At 50.9% G+C, this 25,739-nt stretch overlaps 1 protein-coding gene across 1 annotated transcript; it reads right to left on the bottom strand.

The window, feature by feature from the left end:
- Nucleotides 1-618: 618 nt before the first annotated feature.
- On the bottom strand, nucleotides 619-23,813 carry SLC13A5 (solute carrier family 13 member 5). Its single transcript, XM_036756693.1, has 13 exons — nucleotides 23,712-23,813; nucleotides 19,650-19,778; nucleotides 18,936-19,072; nucleotides 18,338-18,532; nucleotides 17,880-17,926; nucleotides 17,462-17,624; nucleotides 13,050-13,172; nucleotides 12,243-12,458; nucleotides 9,572-9,672; nucleotides 9,338-9,456; nucleotides 8,227-8,388; nucleotides 6,315-6,452; nucleotides 619-756 (listed from the first exon to the last, which is right to left on the bottom strand). Exons 1-13 carry the CDS (start codon nucleotides 23,811-23,813, stop codon nucleotides 619-621), a joined length of 1,770 nt encoding a protein of 589 aa, XP_036612588.1.
- Nucleotides 23,814-25,739: the final 1,926 nt, after the last annotated feature.

Here is a 25,739-nt window from a genome sequence, read left to right as displayed (position 1 = left end):
TTGAAAGGGTCCTCTCTCTCACCACAAACTGGGGAAGATTTCCTGGACCTTCCCTCTAGCAGAGCCAGCTGAGAGTCAGTGAAAGGAGATTCAGGGGCTACTGTCTGGTCCTCCCTCAGCAGAGGGATGAAGCCCTGCTCCCTCACCAACCCAAGGGGCAGACACAAGATGTACCCAAAGCCAGCAAGGGAAGGGTTCCAGGCCTCAAGACAGTCTGGCTCTGCACACACAGGCACTGGAGCATCAGCGCTGCCCTGGTAAGTGGGCTCTGAGGTTTGCTGCTGGTCATTTGGGCTCAGGGGGTGCTCCACTGAAGCAAGAAGGGCCACTCAGAGTGGACACTGGGAAGAGTGGCCGGCCTCCTTCTGCCTCATATGTATAATTTCTACTCAAGCCACAGGAGTTTGCTCAGATACATAATCTCTATACACCTTCACCCATTGGGGCAAGTACTTCCTTAGCTCTGCATGCAGACACAGGCTGTTCCGAGAGGCCACAATAAGTCATGGCCACTTAGATGTAGGACAACAGTCCCAGACCGGGGACACCGGCCACTGAAACTCCCGCCATTCCCCCCTCCCCCTCCCCCCACCCTCAAAGCAGCGGCCAGCTGAACCCTTAGTCGCTAATGTTGATTTCTGTGGCATTTGCCCAGCTTGGAAATTTGTCCAGGTCAAATAAGAAACGTCCCCAGGTGTTGATGGCCAGAGAGACACAGATCAAGCCGATTATGTTCATTATGAGGCCTGTTTTCACCTGGAACAAAGAAAGCCAAGTCAGCACCTGGGTAGTGGCCAGGCTGGGGTAGGGGTGGGAGAACAGAGCAAAAGCAAAGCCAAACCACCCAAACACAGCCCCGGCCCCAAGCTCCAGCTTCTCACTGAATTGCCCCAGGCAGTCCTTGCCTATGCTGAGAACATAGCAGGGCAGCAGAGAAAACCTGTCCTTGTAGAGAAAAAACCTGAGAGCTGACCAAAATCGCAGAGAAAATCAATAGCAAGAACACCTGTGATTCAAACCTGTTGTAGAACTGCTTCCTGGGGCCCCACTCCACTCACACTCTGCCACAATTGACTAATTCATCTCCCTAGCCATCTGGCCCTACGTGGACATAATCACAAACCTTGATCAAAATCAACATGGTGGCCACTGTCCTGGATGGGGTGTGTCAACCAGTAGTAGAAGTATCCCTATGAAACCTTGCAAGATTATCTTGGGGTTTACTGGATAGATTTCTTTTTTAAGGACCATGCCTTAAACCTAATCACTCTGGCTCTCACTGATTGGCTAACAATAGATCTCAGCCCAAGCCAACTTCGGCCATTGTTTGAGGTTCAGAGTGAATGTAAACAGCAATTGTTTGTGTTTTGACCAGAAAGACCAAGTCTTCCTCTCCCATACTGATTTTTTTTTGACTAGGACCTCATTTCTTACCTACCTTACCTTAACCCTTCAAACTGAGACATAGGAAGGATCTTAGGTTAAAAAGGCCAAGGTCTCCCACTGCATCCTGGGCCATCTCCAGTCCTGATCACTTGTACGACATCACCTTCCCCATGACATGGTCCTCTTGCAGAATGAAGGACAAACCACAACAAGAACAATTTTCTGGAACCAAGTAACCACCACTCCCCAACTCTGCAGCCACTATCCTCCAGTTAGAATGTGAAAACACCTTGAGGGCAGGGATTGCCTGGTTTTTTATACACGTGTACCCAGCACTTAGCACACAAATGCTTTTTCATTCATTCATTCAGTAATCAAAGGAACCTCAGAGGTCAAACCTCAACAAAAAGTCCAATGACCCCACACTGAGTGCCTGGAGACATTGGAGACTGGCATCTGCCGTTGACTAGAAATCACCCAGTGTGGAAGGCCATGACTATCTGGATGCTTGTCAATCATGTGGCTAGTTTGGCCTATGTCTTTTTTATGATCACGGGACCTAACTTAGGAAGCTGTGCAACTTTCTGGAGGATCATCCTAAGTCACCGAGCATTCTTGGCTCCTGCTGTCAGGTACAATTCTGAGCACTGAGGAGAGGAAGCTTCCGTTCCGAGGAGTGGGAATCATCACCCCTAGAAGGAATTCTTTCCTTTCAAATTTGGGCTGGACATTCTCCATAACCAGGGCACTTGGCCATCAAGAGGGGCTTTGAAACAAGGTAGTCACCATGATTATATCTTTCAAGGCATCCTGAGTGGTGCCATTTGGACACATTGAAGATGCCTACTTTGTTGGAGAGGAGCCTTGAAGGCCATTTTACTCTACCAAAGCAAATCCTTTTTCACAGTCAATCAACAGACATGGGATCCTGCATCCTCTATGGCTTTCAGTCAATTCTGTGACTGTAAAGATTCCATATATGACAGGGTATCATTTGTCAAATAATGTCCCTTACTGTGTAGATTCTTTGGATCCACGTTTTCTGGAGATGAGGAGAGTCGGGCATGAATTCATAGTTTCTCTTGGCCATCTGGGATTGGAGTTTTTTTCAGGCATTTGTTGTCATCCCTTCTTTCAGCTCTCTTGATCGTCACCATCACTGGTGTTGACTTGGTCTAGCCCTGCTCTTTCCCTGTCTTCATTCCTATCACTTTCTCTATTTGCTCATGTGATGTTGAGAGTCCAAGTGGGATTGTGTTATTGCTCCAGATGGCAAAGAGGCTGTTAGAAAAGGCCTGGCCCTTTTTTGTATTTTTTGGTCCCAGTTTTTCCCGTGAATGCCCCGAGCATGACCTCACCAGTCCTACAACTTCCTCTCATTTTACCAAGGACATGATGCGTGCTTCTCTGCTCTACCCTTCTTCTCAGCTGCCATCTCTTTTCATTTGGCAAGGAGGAGGCAGGATTTAGGCTCTTTAGGTCACTGGGGCGGGGGGTTGATTTGCACTGGTTAAATTTCCTTCTTGTTGTTCAGTTTTCAGCCACGTCCAACTCCCTGTGACCCCATTTTAGGTTTTCTTGGCAGAGATATTGAGGTGATTTTCCATTTCCTTCTCCAGCTCATTTTACAAATGAGGAAACTGAGGCAAACAGGGTAAAGTGACTTGCCCAGGGTCACATGGCTAATAAGTGTTTGAGGCTGGATTTGAACTCAGGGAGATGAGTCTTCTTGACTCCAGGCAGTCGTTCTATCCACTATGGCACCCCTTAGTTGCCCCTAAATTTCCTTAGGGAATTGTGATAATCTGTGTCTTTGTTCTTTCATCTATTTCCAATTTTTTGCTACCAAAAGCCTGGTGAAACATGTCAGCTTGGAACGGCTTCAATTTCACAATGTATTCTCTTGTTCTTTCTAACATGTTGATGATTTAACTGTACATAGATACATACACTCTCCTATGAGAGTGATCAATGATTCTCCATCTGTTAAAAGAGCATCCACTTGTGGGCGACGCTCTTTGGGGTTTGCCATGTTTAACATCTCCAGCCTCCATTCTAGAGGTATTTGGGGTATTTAGGGGCAAGTTGTTTTTACGTCCACAAACCTTTGGCCTCACTCATCTTGCCTATCCAGGGGTGAGGAGCCTGCAGCCTTGAGGCCACACGTGGCCTTCTAGGTCCTCAAGTACAGCCCTTTGACTGAATCCAAACTTCACAGAACAAATCCCCTTCATAAAAGGATTCATTCTACGAAACTTGGACTCAGTCAAAAGGCCACACCTGAGGACCTAGAAGGCCACATGTGGCTTCAAGACTGCAGGTTCTTCACCCCCAGCCTATAGACACCTTTGCATTGCAGTCACTAATTGTTAAAGTCTATGGTGCTTTAATTTGGAGGGTATTAGCCACTTCCTAATCCTTCATGCCAAATAACTCATCCTGAGCCCTGCAACATAGGATGACCAAATGTCCATGAGGCAACTCTTCTTAGTTACCTTTGCACACACTAAAGCCAACTCTGCCAATGCCTTTCTCTGCTTTTCCAAGGTGAGAAGTCTTCCACTTCAAGGTAGGCAATCCTTGCAGGTAAATACAACTCCCTTTTGTCCTCTGTTCTCATTTGCAATAAAAATGTTAAGATGGTGAGGACGCAGTGCTTTTGGGAGCACAGAATCTCATATTCAGAATGCCAATCATATAGGCAGCAGGGCTTCCAAGTCTGGATGGCCTGGGCTCATGTCCTACCTTGGACACTGATTGGCTATGAGATCCTTCAGCGCTCAGTGTCACCAGGGTTTAAATTTCAGAGAAGGTGGAATTCTCCCATTGAGGAGTTATCTGTCCTGATAACAACAACAAACACAACCCTGCACTTAGTGGACACTGGACAAGACCTCACATTTGGAGCACCAATATCTAAGTGAAGGTTCTCGTCTCTGTCCCCTCTGCTCCCATCACAAGGAGCTACTTCTAACTCTTTGCCATGGAGTGAGCCTCTGGTAGTGAGTCTCCCCACACTGGGCTAGGCCGAGCCTTGGAAACATAGCTCAGTCCCTTTTCTGATGCCCTTAGCTAGGAGAGCCACTAAGAATCTAGTGTCCCTACAATGCTACCATGGTCATGACTGGTCTTTTCTAAGAACTCCATGAAGTGATTTGAGGTGGCTGGCATCCTTGAAGAAAGACCAGAGAGCAGGGGAGTGGTCAAGTAACCAAGGACTAAAGCTAGTGAGCCTGGGCTGAGGGACGAAGGGACCACTGGAATCAGACTAGACAGTCTGGTACCACTAGGCCAACAGCCAGAAGCTCTCCCTGAGGGCATGTGCTACTGAGGGAGGGAGGTTCTCAGGACCTGGGCTCAGCACAGGGCTCCCAGGTCCCACCTGAAAAGGCCCATGAGACATGCCCCCATACGACCAGCTCGGCATCCTCAGGGCCCTGCTTTAGCCCCAACACAACTCCAGAACTCTGTTCAAGATGCATCTAACAAGAAGCCTTTGCAACTTCTGGAATCCTTTGGGAAAGTGCAGACATTTGCCTACCTCAAGTCCTATTGCACCACGGCTGTTCTTCACGAACTGTGAGAACTTTGTCAGTACCAAGGGCAGCGGTTGTGATCGTGCCCAAGGAGGCTAGTAATCTGGGTCTGGAGAGAGCGACTCATCTAGAGTAGCCTGATGTTCCTGTGCCTTTTCTTGGGCTGCAATGCCTTCTTTACCGTTTTTGGGGCCACTCTTCTTGCTTGGCCAAACAGCAGTAATGCCAGGATTCTTCGGGGCAGCCTCATCACCAAGCAGTGGCTCCAAAGGAGCTATAATGCATCCCCCTTCTTCCAAGTCTCGATCCGAGCTGCTGCTGCTGAGCTCAGGCTCTTCCACTAGCTCATCGGAGAGCTTCCTGTGTGGCCACACACTCACCTCTTTAAGCGGCTTCCCCTAAATTTCTTTACAGATTCAGGATTCTATAAGCCAGCTTTCAGCTGTGAGGAGCAGATCAGTACAAAGGATGAACTTCCAAATTCATCTAGAGAAAAGTGCATTATATAAATGCAAAATATGATCCTACAGTTTGACAATGATATTTACTCCTCAATTTTAAGAGGATATTTTGAAATTTTCATTATTGAGAAAGCAAACTTGGAGTATTTGCATGATTCTCCTTAGTGGTGGAAAGGATGAGGTTTTGATGTTACAGGCCTGCATAAGAGGCAGAGTTGGCATGAGAGTGTGGAAGGAGAGAGACCTTCTTCCTTCCTACTTCATGAGAAGACACATATGGTTCCAGATTTTCTTTGGAAAAGAATCCAGAAAAAAAAAAAACAACTTGGGAAAGTAGCCCTTCCCACATGTCCCTCGTTGTCCTCTGGTCTCCCTAGAGACCTTAAGGAACCCCCACTTTGAGTGGAATTCAGCCAGCACTCTCTGTCTCTGTCTGTCTCTGTCTCTGTCTCTCTCCCCTCTCCATCCTCTCTCTTACCATGAGATATCTCCCTCCCACTAGGTAAAAAGCTCATCCTTTGTGTATTGTTTGACAGATGCTAATTTGTATAACTTCTCAGATTTCTGTCTGCTCTCCACTGAAACAAACGAGCTTATCCAATGTTCACTCTTTACAGTGGTAACTACCATTAGTGGGAGGAGAATCAAGCCTTTGGATTTAAGCTGTACCCCTTCTCCTTTAAGGGACAGGAAGCAGCTTGGATCTAAAAATCATTGCCCTAGACCAGCAATCTCTAAGGAAGCAGATAGACACATTTCAGTCTAGCTGGCTTTGTGGCCCCTTATCCAAACTCCTCTTCAGGCTGGAATCACAGTGTCTTTTAGAGAGGAGTAGTAGGGGTCCTATATGTATCCATGCCTCCCATGTGGGTGTACAATACCCAGGCCTCAGCTTATGTTACTATCTTACAATTTAGAACAGTTGGATTACCATGTCAGAAACCTTGAGGTGGCCATAAGAGAACACGATGGCATTCGGAGGCGTGGCCACAGGCAGCATGAAGGCGAAGGATGAGCTCAGAGTGCAGGGAAGCATGACATACAGGGGGTTGATTTTAATTTTCTGGGACTGGGAGAAGAATAAAAAATGACATTATAAATATTCAGGAATGAGCAGACACTCCCAGCACTGGAGAATCATTCACATCCGGTTGGGGTGAGTCTATGAAGCCTAGAGCCTGGGCTTGATTTCATAAATTCAGTCTAATAACCCAACAATTTGTGCTGGCGGGGTGGGGATGCCCAATTGGATCGGTTGGGGACGGGACAGTCTGGTTTGGGGGCCATGACATCATTATCAGTCACTTCAGCAGAGAAACCTCCACTATTCCGGCTGGGCACAAAGTGATACACATGAAGAGAAGTGGGAGACAGCACCTAAAAGAACTATTGGGTTTGCTGTTTGTGATAGAAAATCTTCCTTCTCATAAAAGGAGGAATGGGAGAGTCAGTCAAGAGCCTAGAGACTTCATGAAAACCCTCTCCTCCATGCACAGACAGAGGAGATAGACTGGTGGGTGGTCTAGCCGCCCTTCAGCACCTGCTCTGAGCTAGCTGGCCTCTACTGCCCATTCCGTGAGAAGCCCTGCTCTGAAGGCTGCTGTGGCTGTCTTGGGGAGGGGAGATGGTTCTCATGGGATGATGGCTGAGGTTGGGATTTCTGAATGATACCAGAAAGAGCAGAGGTCCAGAGCCCAGGGACCCTGACCCACCCTCTTCTCTAGTCTTAGATTCACCAGGCTATGAGGGGATAGACTCAGCCCCAGAAAGCCCAAAGTCCAGTATGTGGGTAAAAGTCAGCCAGCTGTGGGAGGGCTTGTGACCACAACAAGGCCAGATGACAGGGTGACCTAGAGAGGGTGTTGGGGAGGCATCCAGGCCTCTGTTGTGGGACTCCCCAGGGAGACATGGTGCCATTGGTGGCCACAAAAGAAGCGAACCCATCTCAACTATCCATTAGGTTGGCTTCCTGATACTTAGCTGGGTGGTGCACTTTGCTATTTGGAGGGTTCTCATCTTTCTTTTTAACACAAGAGGGGGAAAATCTCACTTCATTTTGCTTTTGTGAGGGTTTAACTACCTCTTGGCTCTACTCAAAGTCCAAGACATCCATGACTCTGTCTCTAGAAGACCCCTCCCAATCCCAGGACCAGGTTGAATAGTACAAGACCATCTAAAAGAAGAGTGAGAGAGTGGAGAGGGGAAGAGAGCAGTGGAGGATTGCTAAAGATTGGATCCCAGGGAAGGGTGACTGGTCCCAGGCTTTGCCATTCACCAGCCACCGCAGTGACTGGGGCAGATGCTTCAAGATTAGGTCTCTGTAGAATGGTGTGTGCCTGGGGGGCTGAGGATGGGCCCTGGCTACACTAAACCTCAGTGGCCTCACTGGTTCCTTTCTGCTCCAAAGCTAGGTAGGATCCAAGAAACATGATGGGTTCACTTTGGTCAGAGTTTAAAATGGGGGAGGGGGCTGTTTCAAGAAATCCTGATGTCTCCAAAGAGACACTAGGACTGGGATGCAGCCTCCCTTCCCTATCTTTACCTAAGTCCATAAGAGCCTAAGCTTTCTGAGTGCAGGCAGGGACCACCCTCAGCAACAAGCCCTAGTTAAGCCCTTTGCTGGGTAGAGAAGCATGAGGAGGGGTTGGAGGGGAAAATGAGATGCTGAACCCTAACCCCAGATAGACATCATGGGGCCATCTATTAGCCATCTGAGGTGCCTGAAAAGCTCAGAGGAATGGGGTGGGGTGGTGGGAGGGAGGAAGGCAGGGCGGGGAGGGGAATGTTCTGGCCCCACAAGAAGGATGCTATCAACATTGGTTGGCAATACTGAATCCACTCACCATGGAGGCAAAGATGGGCAGGAAGAGGGTGGCAGTGGCGATGTTGCTCGTGTACTCAGTGATGCAGGCCACTAAAATGGTGAGGAACAGGACCAGGACTGGTGGGGAGAAGGACTTCAGGGGCTCCATCTGCTTCCCCATCCACTCTGACAGCCCCGAGACCTGCAAGCATGAGAATAGGCCTTGGAAAAGCTGGCCATCCCTGGATGTCAGACCAAGCAAAAGGTGTCCCCCAGCCAGCCCTTCAGCCTCCCTATAGGGTTTCTTCACAATAATCCCATCCAGTGTTTGGTGCCCGCTTTACAGATGGGGAGACTGATGCTCAGAGGCATACCTTGCCCCAGATCACACACTGGGCAGTGGCACGGCTGGGCCTGATGCCTGCCTTTAGACACCTCATCAAGTGGCCCTTCCTCTGTTTCCCCATCATGCTGACATCCCCAGCCCCTTAGTGGACTAGATGCCCCTTGAGCTAAAGCCTCCTAGCTCTTGTTCAGGGGAGCTGGTCCCCAAGGCCAGGAAAACTGTCCTCCTCCTCAGAGACTCCCTGGTGCCAGGGAAAGAAGCTCTGGACAAGTCCCCTCAGATTCCTGCTGCCCTGGCAGGAATTTCTGGATAGGCTTGGAATGTGGGGGGACTTGAACCCAGTACTCAAGTCCCAGAATGATGTTGCACTGGGGAGACAGAACACCCTGGTCATTTTCCCATCTTGCCTCCTCCTCCATCTGGCCCTTCTGGATCTCCACTGCATACAGGCCCCTTTCTCCAAGCAAGGAAGTGCACAGAGGCCCAGAGGGAGCCCATGTGGACAGGAGGATGAGTATCTCTGTCTATCCCGATCTGCTCATTAGGGAAGTCAAATGTGTGGCCTTGGTGGGTTTAATTTTCCAACATCCTCCCTCATAACTCTTGCCAGGCTAAAGACTAAGGCCTGAGTCCAAGCAGAGAGGAATCTCCCCGTCTCTCCCCATGCTACCTCATACAAGTTGCGTCTGAGTGCCAGCTTGGGGGGCAGAGGAGGAGGAAAAGAGTGCCCTGTGAGGCCCCCCTTATTGGTGCCAAGCCCCAAACAGAGCTCTCTCCACACAGCCACAGAAAGACCCACAGTTACCTCACATCCTTTAGCCAAGGCAAAGCCACCCCCCAGGAGCAGTACAATGCCCCAGGGAACTTTCTCCTGGGCCACCTTCCACGTCAGCAGGGGTGGTGGGTAGAATGAGGCTTTCCACTCTGAAAGGAAAGGTCCCAACCACCATGTTAGACAGAGTAGGAAGAGGTGCCCCCCCAAAGGCCATGGCCCAGGGCCCCCTCAGCTTAGTCACTCCCCCCAATCTGGGGGCTTCACCTTCTTCAGTCTGGCTTCGGAAATTGAACTTGAACTTCTGGGAAGGAAGGATGAACATCAGGATGGACACAAAGACTGCCACAGTGCCATCCGACACATACCTAAAGAGCACAGGAGTGAAGATGGGTGATTCGGGCCCCAAGAGGAGCCAGAAAGAGCCAGATCAAGGATGGAGCTGCTGGGACCACAGGCTAGCTGGCTTACCAAATCTGACCCAGCGTCAGGAGCCCACCCCAGCCCATGGGGAGCTCTCCCTCTTGGAGCTAGTAACTGGCCATTTCTCAGCTCAGCAAATCCAATGCCAGGAGCTCTGTGGTCCAGTCCCATGGGTGAGGGTTCATGCTCATACACTGCCCACTTTGTGGTGGATTAGGTGCTACTCCTCTCACTAGTCTGGATCCCCAGATCTGGGTGCCATTCCTGGCCTTGGTGACAAACCCACATGCCTCTCTTAAAGGTTCACACCCTTTGCTAAACATCACAACTCCTTCCTAGACACTCAAGCCTAGTTCACTCATCTACAGTGTCCTCAGTAAAACCCTCAACAACTCCACTGGACTCCCCTTGGTGGGACTGAAGCCTCCTGCTACCCGAGATACCATCCTCCTTGCTAACATCTCCACTGGAGGCCACATTCTTCCCAGCGTCCCACCAAATTCACAGGGCCAGGAGGAGAGGTAGACTCCTGTATTGTTACTGAGGCCCCCTCCCCACCCTTTCCTTCCCCCTCCCTCAGAGAAGTGTCACTGTCACTGTCATCATCTGTCACCCTACAGGTTACTGTCCCATCTTCCTCTTCTGCCCAAACAGAGGCTCACAAGTCTCCCTCTGTAGCCACTCCCCTACCTCTCACCCTCCCTTTAAATGGCCATTTGCTGACCCTTTGCCAGCAGACCCACCTTAGCCTGCTCACCCCCAAGACCTTGGAATGATGCCACATCCCTGCTCTGACAGAGGATTTGGGACAAGGGTTACTAATGAGAACCACAAAATACTGAGGCTCTTGCCTCCTCAGGTAAAGTGCAGATTGGCCTCCCTCCCTTAAGTTAAAGGGACTCAATGCTCCTCCGTGATTGAAGGGTTTAATGTAAGAACAGAGAAAGCTCTGAAGAGGCTGAGGAGGATCCTGATGTGTCAGGGAGTTAGCAAGTGGAAGCACTGGGAGCTAATCCTGAGATGGGAAGTTTCTCCCAAATGAAAGGGAGCTGGTGGGGGTCCCACAGATGCTGTAAACAGACTGAGCATCCACAAGAGGCCAGAGAAGGGAGAGACTAGTGACTCCTCCCTGCTGTCCAACAACAGAGACAGGTGGCCTGCCAGTCTTCCTAAGGCATCCCCCCAAGACATGGACTTCAAGACTCATCCAACCAGGGGACATAAGAATGAATACAGAAAGTACTGCTGAGGAGAGGGTCCCGAAGATGTGAGAAGCTCATGTGGTGAGTTCATCACTCTTACTAATGTAGGGGGAGGGCTTCAGAAGAGACAAAAGGATTTGGAAAAGGAACAAAGGATGTCTAAGAATGGGAACCAAAGCTTACACTCTAACAATCATGGGCTTTAGGCCAGGAATGGAGCTCCTTGTTCTTTCTAAACCCTGGAATTGGGTGTCTTTAATGGACTCAGCCACCTTCCTACCTCTCTGCCCTTTCTCCCTTGGCCAAGTCATTGGCAGAGGAATCCCATAGCCACCACTCCATCCCTAACATCTCCTTTGTAGTGTAACTGCCTACAGATTTCCTTCTCCTAATTCTATGGTTTCTGCTGTAGCCCCACTGCTCACCTGTCTAGGCCCTTGGGGGAAACATGGTGCCTGGCACAATGTAAGCTCTATTGATACCCTTCCATCTTTCTGACAGGAGGTGGGAGGCCTGTGGGAAGCCTTGAAGGCTTCTCTTTGCCTGCTTCCTGTTGAGACCATATTCACATCTTTCTTCCCTCTCCTCCTATGACCAATCCCTATCATGTAGGCCCTCACTACCACCCAACCACTAGGACTGCTGTAGGAACCCTGCTACAGGAGGACCCTTCCCACCTTCAGTCTTCTCTGGTCCAAGCTGCCATGCACACCATTGCTAGAACCAGCTTCTTTCCTTATACCTAGGGCTGGTCATGTCACCTCTGGGCTCAAATATCCCCAGTGACTCCCTCGAGCCTCTTTGCCCAAGGCATCCAAGGCTTTCTGGTATTTTATGCAGCCCAATATTTCCAGACTCACTTTTTCCCCATCACTAGGACCACATGGGCTCTCTCTTTTGCCTAGAGAACACAGAATTATCCCACCTCTGGGCCAATGCTCAGACTTTCCCTGTGCCTGGCTTTATACCCTTCCTCCTCACTCTGGTCTGGCCTTTGGGAGTCGCCTCCCATTATCCCATCCCTTCACAAATTAGGAGTTCTCTGCCTGAAGAGGAGACTTGGGAAAAAGCCTGGTTAGGTCTCCCTCCTCGTGAGTGCTGGGTGGATGTTGCCCAGGTCCCCTGAGTCATCTCTGAGTCCCAGGGGCTTCTGGGGAGCCAGGCACCCCACACAGGCCTGCCTCCCCCTCCCTCTGCTTTGGCCCTTCCATGACAGCTGCTCAGAGCAAGATGAGCCCCCTCAGGAAAAGAACTGAAGGGGTGAGCAGAGCCTGGGCTAGGGGCCACTCTAGGCAAGAGACCCAGCCCCTTACTTTTTCTTATTCTCCATCCAGTAAAATGATTGCCAACCAGGAATGAAGCCAGGATCCCGAAAAAACCACAGAAAGATCAGTAGCAGGAAGCTGACGAGCACGCTGATCTCCGCATAGGAGAGGGGACCCAGTTTCTGATACTCCTCTTTCAACATCAGGTACGCTGCCTTCTCCTTCTCTGTCTTCTCCACACCAATGCCCACGTTTCTCTTTAAACTTTGGATCCAAAACATGAATTGAGGTCAGTGTGAATGCTCAGCACCATGACCCACAGAAAGGCTGGGGAGTGGGTAGTCTGAGGCTGGCATGGCTTGCCACTGGGCCCCATTTCCCACCCCAGGTAGATAGCTACTTGAGGACAGACAAGGGGGAGCAGAGCTGCTTCCCCTTTCCCATGTGCTACCTGCCTTCCACAAAGACTTGCAATCCAGCAACGTCATTAATTAGACTGGGGACATGCCCTGTGACATGGATTTGAGGAAGACTCTTATCCCTGATGACCTCAGAGCCCCCTCCTCCCTATAGAACAGAACTGCCTTGTCCTGGGGGCTTGCAGGAAGTGAGGAGGACAGCCGCCAAAGATAAGCCCCTGCCCCCCAGGAGTGAAAGGGGTCCTAGGCTCTGAGGCTGAAGTGACACCAGGATGGCCCTGAGGCAACTCAATACCACAAATCTCAGAAGGACTGCAAACCTCCAGAGTGGGGGCTGTAGGGTCTCCTACCTCCTTCCTGCCCTCCCTTCTTTTATTCCAGGTGTTTCTGGGCAGTGTTCTCACTTTTCCCTCCCCATGGGGCAGCCCCCACTTACTTGGTGCCCAGGAACACACACTGGAGCCAGATCCAAGAAAAGATAAGCATCAGAATCACATTGGGAAAGGCAAAGCCAAACCAGGAAGCAAAATTGACAATGTCTTTGCTTTCAGGGAACAACCTAGAGAAGGAGGAGAAACAGAGACAGTTCAGCCTTAGAGCAATGGGGCTAGGGGTGGGATGGACAACCTTTCCTCAGCTCCCGCCCATGGGATTCTCGTGGTGGTGGTGGGTATTTGTTTTTAACTACAAATTTAATCCTTCCCACCTCAAAAAAATGAAAGTTGCATTTCCATACACAAAGCTGAACCCCAAAAGACAATTCTCTGAAAAATAGTCAATCTCCTTTCTATAGCACTTACTTAAAACAAAAAGTATACAATAAATTCTACATGTTACTTTCAAAGCTGTCCTGTTTGTCTGTGCTTCCCTTTGACTTTCTCATCTCTGGATGTCTAGAAAGGTGTCAATGGTCTTTTTGTTGCCATAACTACTGTTAAACACCAGGAGAGTGGGAGAAAAATTTAATCTGGTCAAAAAAAATACACACAAACACACACAATCAAGCAAAATGAATCCATCCAGTGGAAATGCCCCCAAAATTCACATCTCCTTCTGCACCAGTAGAGTCCATTGCCTCTTTCAGGAAGTTTGGGGGTGTGTGTGTGTGTGTGGATTTTTTCATCAGTCCTTGTGAATCATGGTTGGGTCTTCAGTCCTTCCCAGTTGTTTCTCTTGACAGTGTTGTCATCATCCATTACATTCTCTGAAATGGTAGCCCCCTTGTCCTCTTCTGCTGTGTTGGTATTTGTTCAGCCATCCTCTGTTGTTGGGTGTCACTCCCCCTTGGATTCTAGTTCTTCTTCTCTGCAAAGGTTTGGCTAGCTCTTTACCATTATTCATTCATTTGATCATCACAACATCTCCATGAGGTAGGTTTGATTATCTCCATTTTACAGATGAGCAAACTGAAGCAGACCAAGGTTAAGTGACTTGACCAGGGTCACATAGTAAGTGTTTATGCCAAGTGACTAAAATAGCCATATCCTTTGACCCAGAAATTCCACAGCTAGGCATTTACCCAAGGAAGCCATGGATGAGAAGAAATTCCCTAGATACACTGAAATATTTGTAAGAAATGGCTAATGTGATGACTACAAAGAAGCATGGAAAGAACTCCTGGAAGCGGATGCAGAGCAAAGTCAGCAAAGCCTAGAAAACAACCTATACAATGAAAAATAGAAAAGAACACACAGAATCGATGATAGATGCTATAAAGTTCCTAAGAATAAGCACAGCTGCCGAAAGGAGACAGAAGTTGCCTCCCCACCACCGCTCCATTTCAGTCACATCTGACTCCATTTGGTGTTTTCTTGGCAAAAATACTGGAGTGGTTTGCCATTTCCTTTTCAGGCTCATTTTGCAGATGAGGAAATTGAGGCAAACAGGGTCAAACAACTTGGCCAGGGTCACACAGCTAGTTAGTGTCTGAGGCCAGACTTGAACTCAGGAAGTTGAGTTTTCCTGACTCTAGCGCCAGCACTCTATGCACCAAGGAGCCACCTAACTGCCCCTCATGTTGCTCTAAACAAGTTTTTATTTTTTGAAGGCTTTTCTTTTTTGCATCATCATAAGTCTTCTCCAATATCCTTCTCCTTCCCCTTCCCAGACAGACATTCAGTATAATAAAAGGTACTAAGAAAAAGAGGAAAAAAATTAAAACATTTGATCAACTCATTGAACCAATTCATTCTTTAGACAATTCTCTAAGATGAAGAGTTACAGGCCACTTGCCACATCAGGGGAGAGAATTCCCACACTGGAAGTTCCCCACATTGATGGAACTCCCAGGTCTGGATCAGCAAAAATCACCTTTGTTGATTCTACCCAATGTTTTAAGTAGTCTGTCAAAATCTTGACCCTGCATCACCCAACCTGTTAGCTGTCTCTCCTAGCTTTTTGTCATCTGAGAATTTGAATGAGAATTCCATGTCTGCCATCATAGAAATCTTTGATGCAAATCTAGGGCACTATGCTAGCAACTTCTTACCAACTGAGTTTAAGACTTCTCTTTGGATATGGCCATCCAACAGGCTCAGCATTCCTCATCTCTCCATCTTGACCAAAACAACAATCTAAGACATGCTCAAATCATTCTGGAATCAAGACTAAGTCATAACTACAGCCTTCCCCAGCCTGGTAGGCACCAGCCATCAAAAAACAAAACCTGGGGCAGCTAGGTGGCACAGTGAGTAGAGCACTGGCCCTGGAGTCAGGAGGACCTGAGTTCAAATCCAGCCTCAGACACTTGACATATTTACTAGCTGTGTGACCTTGGACAAGTCACTTAACACCAATTGCCCTGCCCCCCCCCCCAAAACAAACAAAACCGAAAGAAATGAGGTCGGTCTGGCATGTGACCTGTGATGGATGACTGGCTTGATGAGAGCCTAGCTTCCTTTGGGACATTCAAAGTCAAGCTCAGTGGGTCACAGGAGACTCCATTCACTTTTCCTTTGTGAAAATCAGGGGGTTGACTCTCTTCTGGGCCCCTGGTCTGGTCCATTCAAGCCCATCAGTAAGACCATTGAGGACCTTGGTTGGGGTATAGGTCATCTGAACATGGTGATGTAGATGCATCAGGAACAATCAGAGCTGTCTTAGTTCTCTTGGGTTCCATCTCCTTTGTAATTATTTTTGTCCTGTACTGTCCAGCTCAGCAGCAAAGCCAGAAGCCAAATAAGGGTTGTAGTCCTTTGCATCTCCTCTGCATCCATGATCATCTCCCCCCATGGCCACCCTGCATGGTAAAGAGGAGGACAACTCCCACCCACCTAACATAGCTTTAAAAAATGGAAAGACTTCAGATCTATAGATAAAGGAAGAATTTAGGACCAAACGAGAGATAGGGAGCATTATGAAACATAAAATATAAGAAATTAAAAAGGTTTTGCACAAACAAAACCAATGCAACCAAAATTAGAAGGAAAGTAGAACACTGGGGGTGGGGGGCACAGTTTGCAGCAAATATCTCTGATAAAAGGCTTTATTTCTTAAATATAGAGAACTGAGTTGAATTTATAAGAATACAAGTCATTCCCCAATTGATAAATGGTCAAAGGATACGATATAAGGATATAGTCACGTGAAAAAATGCTCTAAATCACTATTGCTTAGAGAAATGCAAATTAAAACAACTGAGGTACCACCTCACATGTATCAGATTGGCTAATATGACAAAAAGTAAGCCATAAATGTTGGAGGGGATGCACTCTTGGTGAAGTTGTGAACTGATCCAACAATTCTGGAGAGCAATTTGAAACTATGCCCGAAGGGCTATAAAACCAGGCACATCTTTTGATTCTGCAATATCACTGCTAGGTCTGTATTCCAAAGAGATACAAAAGTGGGTGGTGGTGGGGGAGGACTTATTTGTACAGAAATATTTAGAGCATCTCTCTTTGTTGTGTCAAAGAAATGGAAATCGAGGGGATGCCCATCAATTGGGGAATGGCTAAACAAGTTGGGGTATTTGACTGTGATGGACTATACTATACTACGCTACACTAGGCCATACTATACCTTACCACAAGAAATAATAAGCAGGATATTTCAGAAAAACCTGGAAAAGACTTTACATGAACTGATGCAGAGCTAAGTGATCAGAAACAGGAGAACACTGTACACAGTGACAGCAATGTCACGTCAGGAAGAATAGTGGATGACTTAGCTATTCTCAGCAACACAATGGTCCAAGACAATCCCAAAGGACTCATGGCAAAGCACACTATCCGCCTCCATAGAAAGAACAGATATTATCTGAATACAGACGGAAGCAGGCTATTTTTCACTGTCTTTCTTTTTCTTTCTTTGAGTCTTCTTGTACAAAATTACTAATATAGAAATGTTTTACATAATTGCACAAGTATAACCTCTATCAGATTGCTTACTATCATGTAGGAAAGGAGGAAGGGAGGGTGGGAAAGATAGAGTTTGGAACTCAACTTTTTAAAAATGCTAAAATTTGTTTTAACATGTAATTGGTGGTGGTGGTGAGGAATAAAATATTTTTTTTAATGAAACCTGGAAATTCTTGTGTTGCTTTCCCTAGTCCATTAGTCAAGCCCAGCACCATTTTGATGTAAATGACATGGAATCGAAATGTTAGAATCCCTGGTGCCAATCTGGGCCAGGTCTGGGTAGGAAGCATCAGGAAAATGTGTCTGGGTCAACTTTTCCTTCCTGGGACTGCTAGTGCTCCCTTCTCCCAAGAAGGGAGAAGGAAGGTAACTAGCTATCCCAATGCCCGCCTCTCAATCCTTCCCCTTGTACCCAAGGTCCACCCTTGCCTTGGAACTTGTACAGAGTTGATGTGGACTCCAAAGAGCCCAGGGGAAGCCCGTGACTTACGTGCTCATCTGCCCTGATAGCACAATGTTCGGTCCGGTACCGGTCAGAGTCCCTGTGCCTCCAATGCTCGCTGCATAACACACACACAGTGTCAATGCCTTGCACGTATTTTTGTCTTTTGCTATTGCCTCCCTGCTCTTGGCCTGGGGAACCACACTTTTCACTGGAAAGGAAACAGGAGTAATTATCTTGAGCACTAGCCTTGCCAAGCCTTCCCAAGGCACTAAGCCTGCTCACAGACTGCAGGGAGAGGCCAAAAAGCTCCACAGCTGCAGATCTCCAAGGTTTCTGGCCACATCATCCATCACTTGATGGGAGTTCAGACATGGGATGGGAGCATTCATACTTTAAGGATAGCATCAATGCCAAAACACCTATGATCCAAGCAGCCCAAGGGTCAAGGTAGAAGGACTTGCACCTGAGGCCAAGGGTGCTAGCCCAAGGCAGGAAGAAGGCTCACACGGCCTGTTCTCAAAGAGGGTGTTGGCTTGGAAAGGAGAGAAGACTTGGAAGGCCCTTTTGGCTGCTAGATGGAGCTCTAGGGAAAAATGGCATCCGCCCCAGAAGCCACGTGGCCAATGATGAGGTGGCAAAGCTAGCTTGACTCAGTGGGAGAATCAGACTTCACCAACAACAGCCATTGCTCCTACTGGCTTCCTTGAAGAAATGATTGGCCCTGCCCAGAATCTGCCCCTTGACCAAGCAGGCCAGAGAGGAGGGGAGCCTACAGGGAAGCCTGTTCATCTTTGCCCCTCAGAAGGGAGGGGCAGGATTAGTATCAGAGAAGTTAAAAGAAGAGTGAGTGGCCAAATCCTCCACAGCCATTCTGTGGGTCCATCCTGGAAATGGGCCAGGATGATCCTCAGTCCTGCACACCAGGGCTCACCTTGGAGCTCTTGGTCATCCTTATCCAAGAGCTCTATACTGGACGGGTAAAATGTGTTGTCCTTGCCTGTCACCTTCAGCTGGTCTAGCACAGCTTGGACGATGGGCACCATCATGGCTGTTGTGGCCGTATTGCTGATCCACATGGACAAGAACGCCGTGATACACATGAAGCCCAGCATTAGACTGCAAGGAGGATTTAGGACAGGAGTCAGCTTCTCACCCACCATGGGCATCTAAGGGTTGGGCACTGGAGAGAGGGAGCTTTACTCCCAGGGTGGGCACCCAAGGAAAGGCTCCACCCCCCGACTGACCATCCTCATCCCATCCCTTTCTCCATTGACCTCCCTGCCAACTTTCCCAATGTGCTCCCCACCCTCAGTAGGCTCTGGCTCCTGGTTGCCAGGTTTAGTTGGAGAGCCCTTGTTCAGGGTGAGCTACCCCCAGTTCTGCCACTTCCTCCTTGGGGGACCTTGGGCCATCCCTGCCCCCTTTGGGGGCCTGTGTCCTTCTCTCACATGTGTCTGTGCTAAGTTACAAGCTCCTCATGGTCACACTCAGAGATAGTAGGGAAGAGCAGGACACGTACAGGCCAGGTGAGATGCCAACCAGGAGGAGGGTGCGCAGGGCGATCCTCTTGTGGACATTCCAATGCTCTACAGCCACGGCCACAATCAGGCCCCCCAGAAAGAGCATTGTTGTGTCCTTCATGTACTGGACACATACCTGTGGGATGAGCAGAAATGACCTTCAGCATCTGCCTGCCTGTGTCTGTGGGTCTGTCTGCCCACCTGCATCTGTGTCTATTTGTCTTCCAGTCTCTATCTGTCTGTCTTCCTATCTATGGATCTAGCTTCTTGTCTGTGTCTGCCCACCTTTGTCTGTGAGTCTGTGCCCACCTGTGTCTGGTGGGTCTGTCATGTGTCTGCCTTCCTGTCTATGGATCTAGCTTCTTGTCTGTGTCTGCTTGCCTGCCTGCCTGTCAGTCTATCTTACACCCTACCCAGGGACAGTGATGACACCTGCCAAGAGAGCAGCTCTACATAAGAGCCCTGGAATTCAAGTGTGAAGGGCCTGCCTTTGCCATCTGAATGGCCTTGGACAAGTCCTACTACTCAGAGCCCCAGTTTGCTCATCTAGAAGGTGGAAATGAATGTGGGTATCCCCATTTCTGAGTATCCAGCAAGAGAAGAGCTGCATAACTTTCAAAAATTGGTAGGAAGAGGCAGGCAGGCAGATGCTCCCTTTAATAAGCCCAAACAGGAAAGTTCCCTCTGCCCAAAGCCCCTCCAGTTTGACTTACCTGCTTGGAGTCCAGGACTTTGAGCAAAGGGAATAGCAGGGCAGGGAGGAGGGATGTCACGGCCAGGGGGATGACCTCTGTGCACCAGTACACAGCCATGAGCAGGATGACATAGGCACAGTCAGCCGGCTGCAACACAAGTCACAGTGGGTGTCAGGGAGGCCTGTCCTCCACAACAGAAGCTAATGTTGGGAGAAGTCACAGGATACCCAGAGGAGCATTTCCACAGCCAGAAAAGGGTGGGCTCCCCAGGCCAAAAGGGCCCCAGCCTGGCAAAAGTGGCCCTGGCTCTCCCTCCTCTCCCCTCTACTGGGGAGCTGCCCACAGGCTCCTTCTAAATGGGATGCCCAAGGCAAGGTGAACAACCAAGAACAAAGGCAAAAGAAGGAAATGCTGACAGCGGGAACACAGGGAGGTTTGCAAATCTCATTTGATCCACACAATCCCCCTGGGAAGTCGGGGTTATTTCCATTTTATGGATGAGGCAAGTGAAGCCAACTGAGCTTTCTCTCTCTCTTTGCCTCTCTCCCTCTCTCTCCAAATGATCTTGTATTAACTTATCTGGAGAGACAATGGTTTAGTGAAGTGAATGCTGCCCCCTCAGACCCAGGAAGACTGCATCTGGCAGACCGGGTCTGTGACTTGGGGCAAATCCTCAACCATCATGGAAGACAATGGAGTGGGAGAAGGGACAGCCTGCCCTGGAAGAGGCAGTAATGAAAGACAGGGTTAGCCCCTCTCCCCAGGGAGGCCATGTTGTCCCCTCCCCGACCCAGCCCAGTAGAGCCTAAGATCCCTGAGGGCAGAGGCTGGTTAGCATCTTGCTTGTGTGCACTGGTGCTTTATAAAGCTTATGGAATGGACTGCATGGAGCCAGCTGGGCTGCAGGTGGGACCTCCTGTGCTCTCTCAAGTTCCACCTAGGCCTCAAACAAAAGCCAGACTTTGGAACAGCAGAATGGAGCTCCACTGTCTTTGAAGCCTGAGGGACAGACAGCTGGGGAGGGGTGGGGGTGGCACAGCAGCCCCAGACTGCAGCACAGTGCCATTGGGGACACCAGGGTGGGGGGATGGGGGTGGAGATGGAGAGGAGGATGGAAATGCAGGAGGCCCAGCACACAGCCAAGGGGAGGAAACATGGGTGACCAGCCCAAGCTTCAAAAAACCCAAAAGGCAGGCAAGCAAGTGGGGTCTGGGGATTCTGGGAGGCCAAGGATACACAGCTGGGCAGATCTCCAGGTGAGGGGTGGACAGTGGGGGAGCATCCAGCCAAACAGGCCAGGAAGGGCAAAGGACCCCAAATCATGCCATTCAGGGCAATTTACACAGCATTTCTGAAGCACTCACTACAGGTTAGATACACAGAAACCAAGCCAAGTCAGTCCCTGCCCTCCAAGAGCTCCTGTTCTGGGTTCAGCAGGGCCCCAGATCAACTTACTTGGACGTCTCCTTTTTGTCCCGCCTCTAACTGGAGGTGTCTCCTTGGGCAAATCTTCTCCCTCCTCCCTGAGGTCTGGGCAGGGGGATGTAGGTGCCCCATATCCAGAGGTGCCCCCCCCCCCCCAGTTAGAGGGGACATATGCACAACCCTGGTGAAGTCTGGGCTGCCAGTCACCTACCATTAGCCACACAAATCTCATCACAACAGGGGACCTGGTTAGTGTTGGTAAGAATTTTCTGGAGCACCCCTCCATGTGGGCAGCCTGCTACTACTGGGGTGGGGCTAGTCCCTCCTTTCCTTGTGGCTCTCCCCATTCAGTTAGAAACCATGAGCTGGTGACCAGAGTCTAGACACCTGGCCTTGGCTGGCGGCTTCCCACACGTGACCATTGGTCACCACAAAGACTCAGGGTAGAGACACCTCTGGGGCAAAGCTGGGGGTGGGGGTGGGGTGGGACAGATGACAGTACACACTGAGCCCCAGCGCAGAGATCCACTGGCTTCACTTTCCCTGGCCTCAGGTTATTGCACAGGTGTATATCTCCAGAGGGTTGGGGTTAGCCAGTACCCCGGGCTCCTCGGGGTGCCAGGGCATCCATCCAGGGCAGCGCCTGGACCCTATTGGTGCCCTGTCAAAGGGTGGATGAGGGAGGAGGAAAGAGGAGCTGCGGCTGCGCACTGCTTGGGGGTGGGGGGAACCTGCAGCTGCGGGGAGAGGGGGCAGAGATGGCCACCTCCGGGAGGCAGAGGCAGGAGCATAGGGGAGACCCAGCAGGAGGTAGACAGAGCCGAGCCCCAGGATTGGACAGCTCCGGGGGCGTGGCCAAGCTCCGAAAGCCGAACTCAACCACCGAGTGCTGCTTCCAGAGTCCACCGCCTCTCCTCCCCTTCCCGGGGATCACCGCCAGGGGACATAGGAGAGCTCTAGGTGCAGGAGCCCCAGGCTCCATCGAGGGAGGAGTGCTCTGGGCACACCCCCAGGGAGATGCAGCGCCTGGGGAAGAAGTCCAGCGGCTCAAGGTGGCTCGGACCAGGCAGCGAGGCTCCGAGCTCAGCAGCATAGAGAAGTCCAAGGCTGCCCAGGAGTAAGAGTGAGCGAAGGGGAGCAAAGGGGTGGGGGTGGGAAAGAGGGGCCGGGAGAGAGAGAGAGACACAGGAAGAGAGGGAAGAAAGGGGAGAGAGGAGAGAGAGACGGGGACGGAAGACAGAGACAGAAGGAGGAGAAACAGACACAGAGGAGAGGGAAGGAGAGAAAGTGGAGAGGGTGAGACAAGCACAGGAGCAAGGAGTTGGAGGAGCTCTGGAGAGGGAGGGAAGGAAGAGAGAAACAGAGAGCTAAAGAGACAAAAGCAGGTAGAGAGGGGGGACAGAGGAGAGCAACGGATTAGAAAAGAGGGGAAAGAAGAGGAGAAAGAAACAAAAACAGAGAGGCAGGCGAGAGACAAAGAGGAGGGGAAAAAGCAGAGATGGGGGGGGAGGCAGGAGAGAAAACGGAGAAGGGGAGAGAGAGAGAGAAAGATTTGGAGGGGAGACAGAAAAGAAAGGGAGAAGGAATGGAGGGACAAAGAGGAGAGGGGGGAGAGGGGATGGGGGGACAAACAGGATAGAGGAGGGGGGGAAGGGGATGAGGGGACAAAGCGGAGAGAGAAGGAGAGGGGGGAACAAAAAGGAGAGAGGAGAGATAGAGAGAGAAAGAGGGGGAGAGGGGATGGGGGGACAAAAAGGATAGAGAAGGAGGGGGGGAAGGGGATGAGGGGACAAAGCGGAGAGAGAAGGAGAGGGGGGAACAAAGAGGAGAGAGGAGAGATAGAGAGAGAAAGAGGGGGGAGAGGGGATGGGGGGACAAAAAGGATAGAGAAGGAGGGGGGGAAGGGGATGAGGGGACAAAGCGGAGAGAGAAGGAGAGGGGGGAACAAAGAGGAGAGAGGAGAGATAGAGAGAGAAAGAGGGGGGAGAGGGGAGAGAAAGAAAGCGAGAGTCCCTTGGAGTCCAGAGGTAGGGAGGCAACCCGCCACCTAGGCCAGAATCCCAGTATCTAGGCATCCCCTGAAAGGAAAGGCGCACCAATCAGCCTCAGTTTGCAGACCGCTCCCCAGCAGTCCCTGCCACCGGGAGCGGAGCGCTGCGCTCAGAATCTCGCGGCGAGCCTCTTTGTGTTTAATCGTTACCCTGATCCCGAGCCTCGAGTCGCTGCTCTGGGCTTTCACCCAAGGCTCCTAGCGCACAATGCTGTCATTTTGAAAGGGATCTTCACTGCCCTTGCTCCCCTGGGTCTGTCCACTCCGCGCCGCCAGCTCCTAATGGCCCCAAGGTCTGCTTGCCAGTCCCAGGCCCTGTCCCCAGCCCCTAGTCCGGTCCCTGCCCGTCCTTGGTCTCCGTTGTCCTAGCCAGGAGTCTTACGGCTGCCTCTCTCCCTAACCCCAGCCCAGCTCAGGGTTCAAACCACGGCACAAACCACGTCAGTCAGCCAACATCTATACACCTGCTGTGCGCCAAGGGGCCCCGGCTTCTCGCCCAGCCCCTAGTCCCGGTCAGGGTCCCAGCCCCGACTGCGGGACTATCCCAACCCCGGGCTCGAGCCCCAGCCGAGCCCCGGCCCCCCCGGCTCCGGGCCCAGCTTCACCTTGGACTTGGAGAGCACCATGAGGGGCAGCAGCAGCAAAGGGGTCAAGAACAGGAGCAGGAAAGACCTAAACTTCTTCAGGCAGCTGAGGGCCGAAGCCATCTTCCGTAGGGGGAGAGAGAGCCAGGACGGGGAGGGAAGGCATCGGGCGCCGCCGCCTTAAGTAGAGCTTGCTAGGGGCCCGGGGGCCCGGGCGAAGGGGGGGAGAAGCTCCCTCCCTCCCAGCTCCCGCACGGTCCAGCCCCTCTTTCCCCCCACCCTTGGTTCCTCCCTCCCCGCCCCCCCCACCTGGTCCGCGCCGGGCGTCGTAATGGGGGAGGGGCTCCTTCCTCTGCCCTCGGAGGCTCTGGCCACCCCTCCCCTTCTCCCAGGCAATGGGGCAGCGCGCTGAGGAAGCAGACCCCGTTACACCCTCTCGCCCCCAGCGGGAGGCTCGGCCCAAGGGACCCGCCTCTGAACTCAGCTCCCACCCCCACGCAGGGGGTGCTAGGAAGGGAAAGAAGACCGAGGAGGGGGCCGGGAGGTGCCACGCAGCAGAATCAAACTTTCTGTCCCGGAATTCCCGCGCTGTCCCACAGAAGCAGTAACGGACGCCAACGCTCCCCTCCCCCACGCAGCCCCAACACTCTCACCTACACCCTCCGGAAATTTTTTCCGTCTGCTCCCACCCTCCCGGGCTCAGGTGCAGATCCCTGGTCCCCGCCTGACAAATCGGCCCCCTCCGCCTACTCCTAGACCCCCTGCCTCTCCTTCCCAGAGGTGGAAGAGCCCTCGGACCAGGAAGGGGAACTCGCTGCCCATGCACGCTGGGTCAGCCTGGGTCTCCACACCGTCCCTTCCCCTGACTGCCGAACTCTAACCCTGCTTCTGCCCCACGCTGATGACTGCGCCCTGGTCCTTTTCCCAAACTGCCCAAACGGACCCCAGCTTCCTCCTCTCTTTCCCTGTCCTCTGGCTTTCCCATAGCCTTTAGTGTGCTGCCCTTGCCTTCCTGCGTCTCCCTGCCTTTGGCCCGTCTCTCTCTTGCGCCCTGTACCTCTGCCGCGGTGGACTTCTCTGTGTTCCTTGCCCGGTTGCCCGGTGCCATGCGCTTACTCCTTTCTTCCTTCACTGAGCCTCAGGCAGCCTCGAAATCCCACTCTCCTCCTACAGCCCCAAGCCTGGATGAGCCCGGTCAGCTCTTCTGCCAGACTCCAGACGCCCTCCGCTGGACGTGAACTTCTATACACACATCCATAAGGAGACGTAGATAGTCCAGGACCTGAAAGGTGACAGTTTCTCCATCCCGTGCCCTGCCCCCAGCCCTTTTGGAGGTTGGGGCTCGGTTCTGGAATTCTCTGCTTAGCAAGACCGCAGACGAATTGGGAAGTGGGCAGGGGAAGTGGGGCAGGGTCTGGAGTGTGCAGGGCCAAGAGTCCTATGAGAATCTGCTGAAGCAACAGGAGCATTTGGAACTTATGGAAAACTCCTAAGACGTGAAGAAGTGCCTTTATGTAACTGAAAAAGTCAGGGGGATCCACTGGCTTTGTTTGGCCCTAGAAAAAGCAAGACATGAAAATGCTGAGAGGCGGCTTTAGTTTGGAGGTCAGAACTTCCCAAGCATGAGAGCTCCCTAAAGGTTACTTGCTGCTGCCCTTTGTCCTCCATTCTCAAGAGGACCATGACATAAGGAAGGTCATGCCATGCCACACAAATGAATTGGATTTAAGTGAGGGAGGGATGGGCCAAGTCACCAGCTTCACTTTTCTCCTCCAGAGCCGTCTGGCTCCGGATATAGATCAGGAGAACTGGATGCAGTGCAGATCCTTGGTTTCAGTTTGACCGAAGCAAAGCCTATTAAGGCTTAAAAAGACATGAAGCAAAGAATGACCTCTTTTAAAAATTGATCTGGAAGGGGAAGACCCTCAAAGTTTCTGGCCAAAACAGAAACAATTGGTATTTACATTCATTCTGAGCCAATCAGGGCCCAAACAACGACCAAAGAGGGCTTGGCCTGGGACCTACTATTGGCCAATCAGTGAGAGCGCC

Source organism: Trichosurus vulpecula, chromosome 4 (genome assembly GCF_011100635.1).
Source record: "Trichosurus vulpecula isolate mTriVul1 chromosome 4, mTriVul1.pri, whole genome shotgun sequence".
Lineage (NCBI taxonomy): Eukaryota > Metazoa > Chordata > Mammalia > Diprotodontia > Phalangeridae > Trichosurus > Trichosurus vulpecula.
The sequence above is the reverse complement of the archived record's forward strand: the minus strand, read 5'-3'. Positions and strand labels throughout refer to the sequence as shown.

Excerpts from the sequence above, each read along its gene's own strand:
- SLC13A5 (XM_036756693.1), bottom strand. The coding sequence starts at position 23,813 with ATGGCTTCGGCCCTCAGCTGCCTGAAGAAGTTTAGGTCTTTCCTGCTC. Across the intron at positions 19,779-23,711 it reads TGGTGCTCTCCAAGTCCAAG|CCGGCTGACTGTGCCTATGT; the intron begins GTGAAGCTGGGC and ends CTTGTGTTGCAG. Across the intron at positions 17,927-18,337 it reads GAGCTCCAAGGTGAGCCCTG|GCCGTGTGAGCCTTCTTCCT; the intron begins GTGTGCAGGACT and ends CTTTGAGAACAG.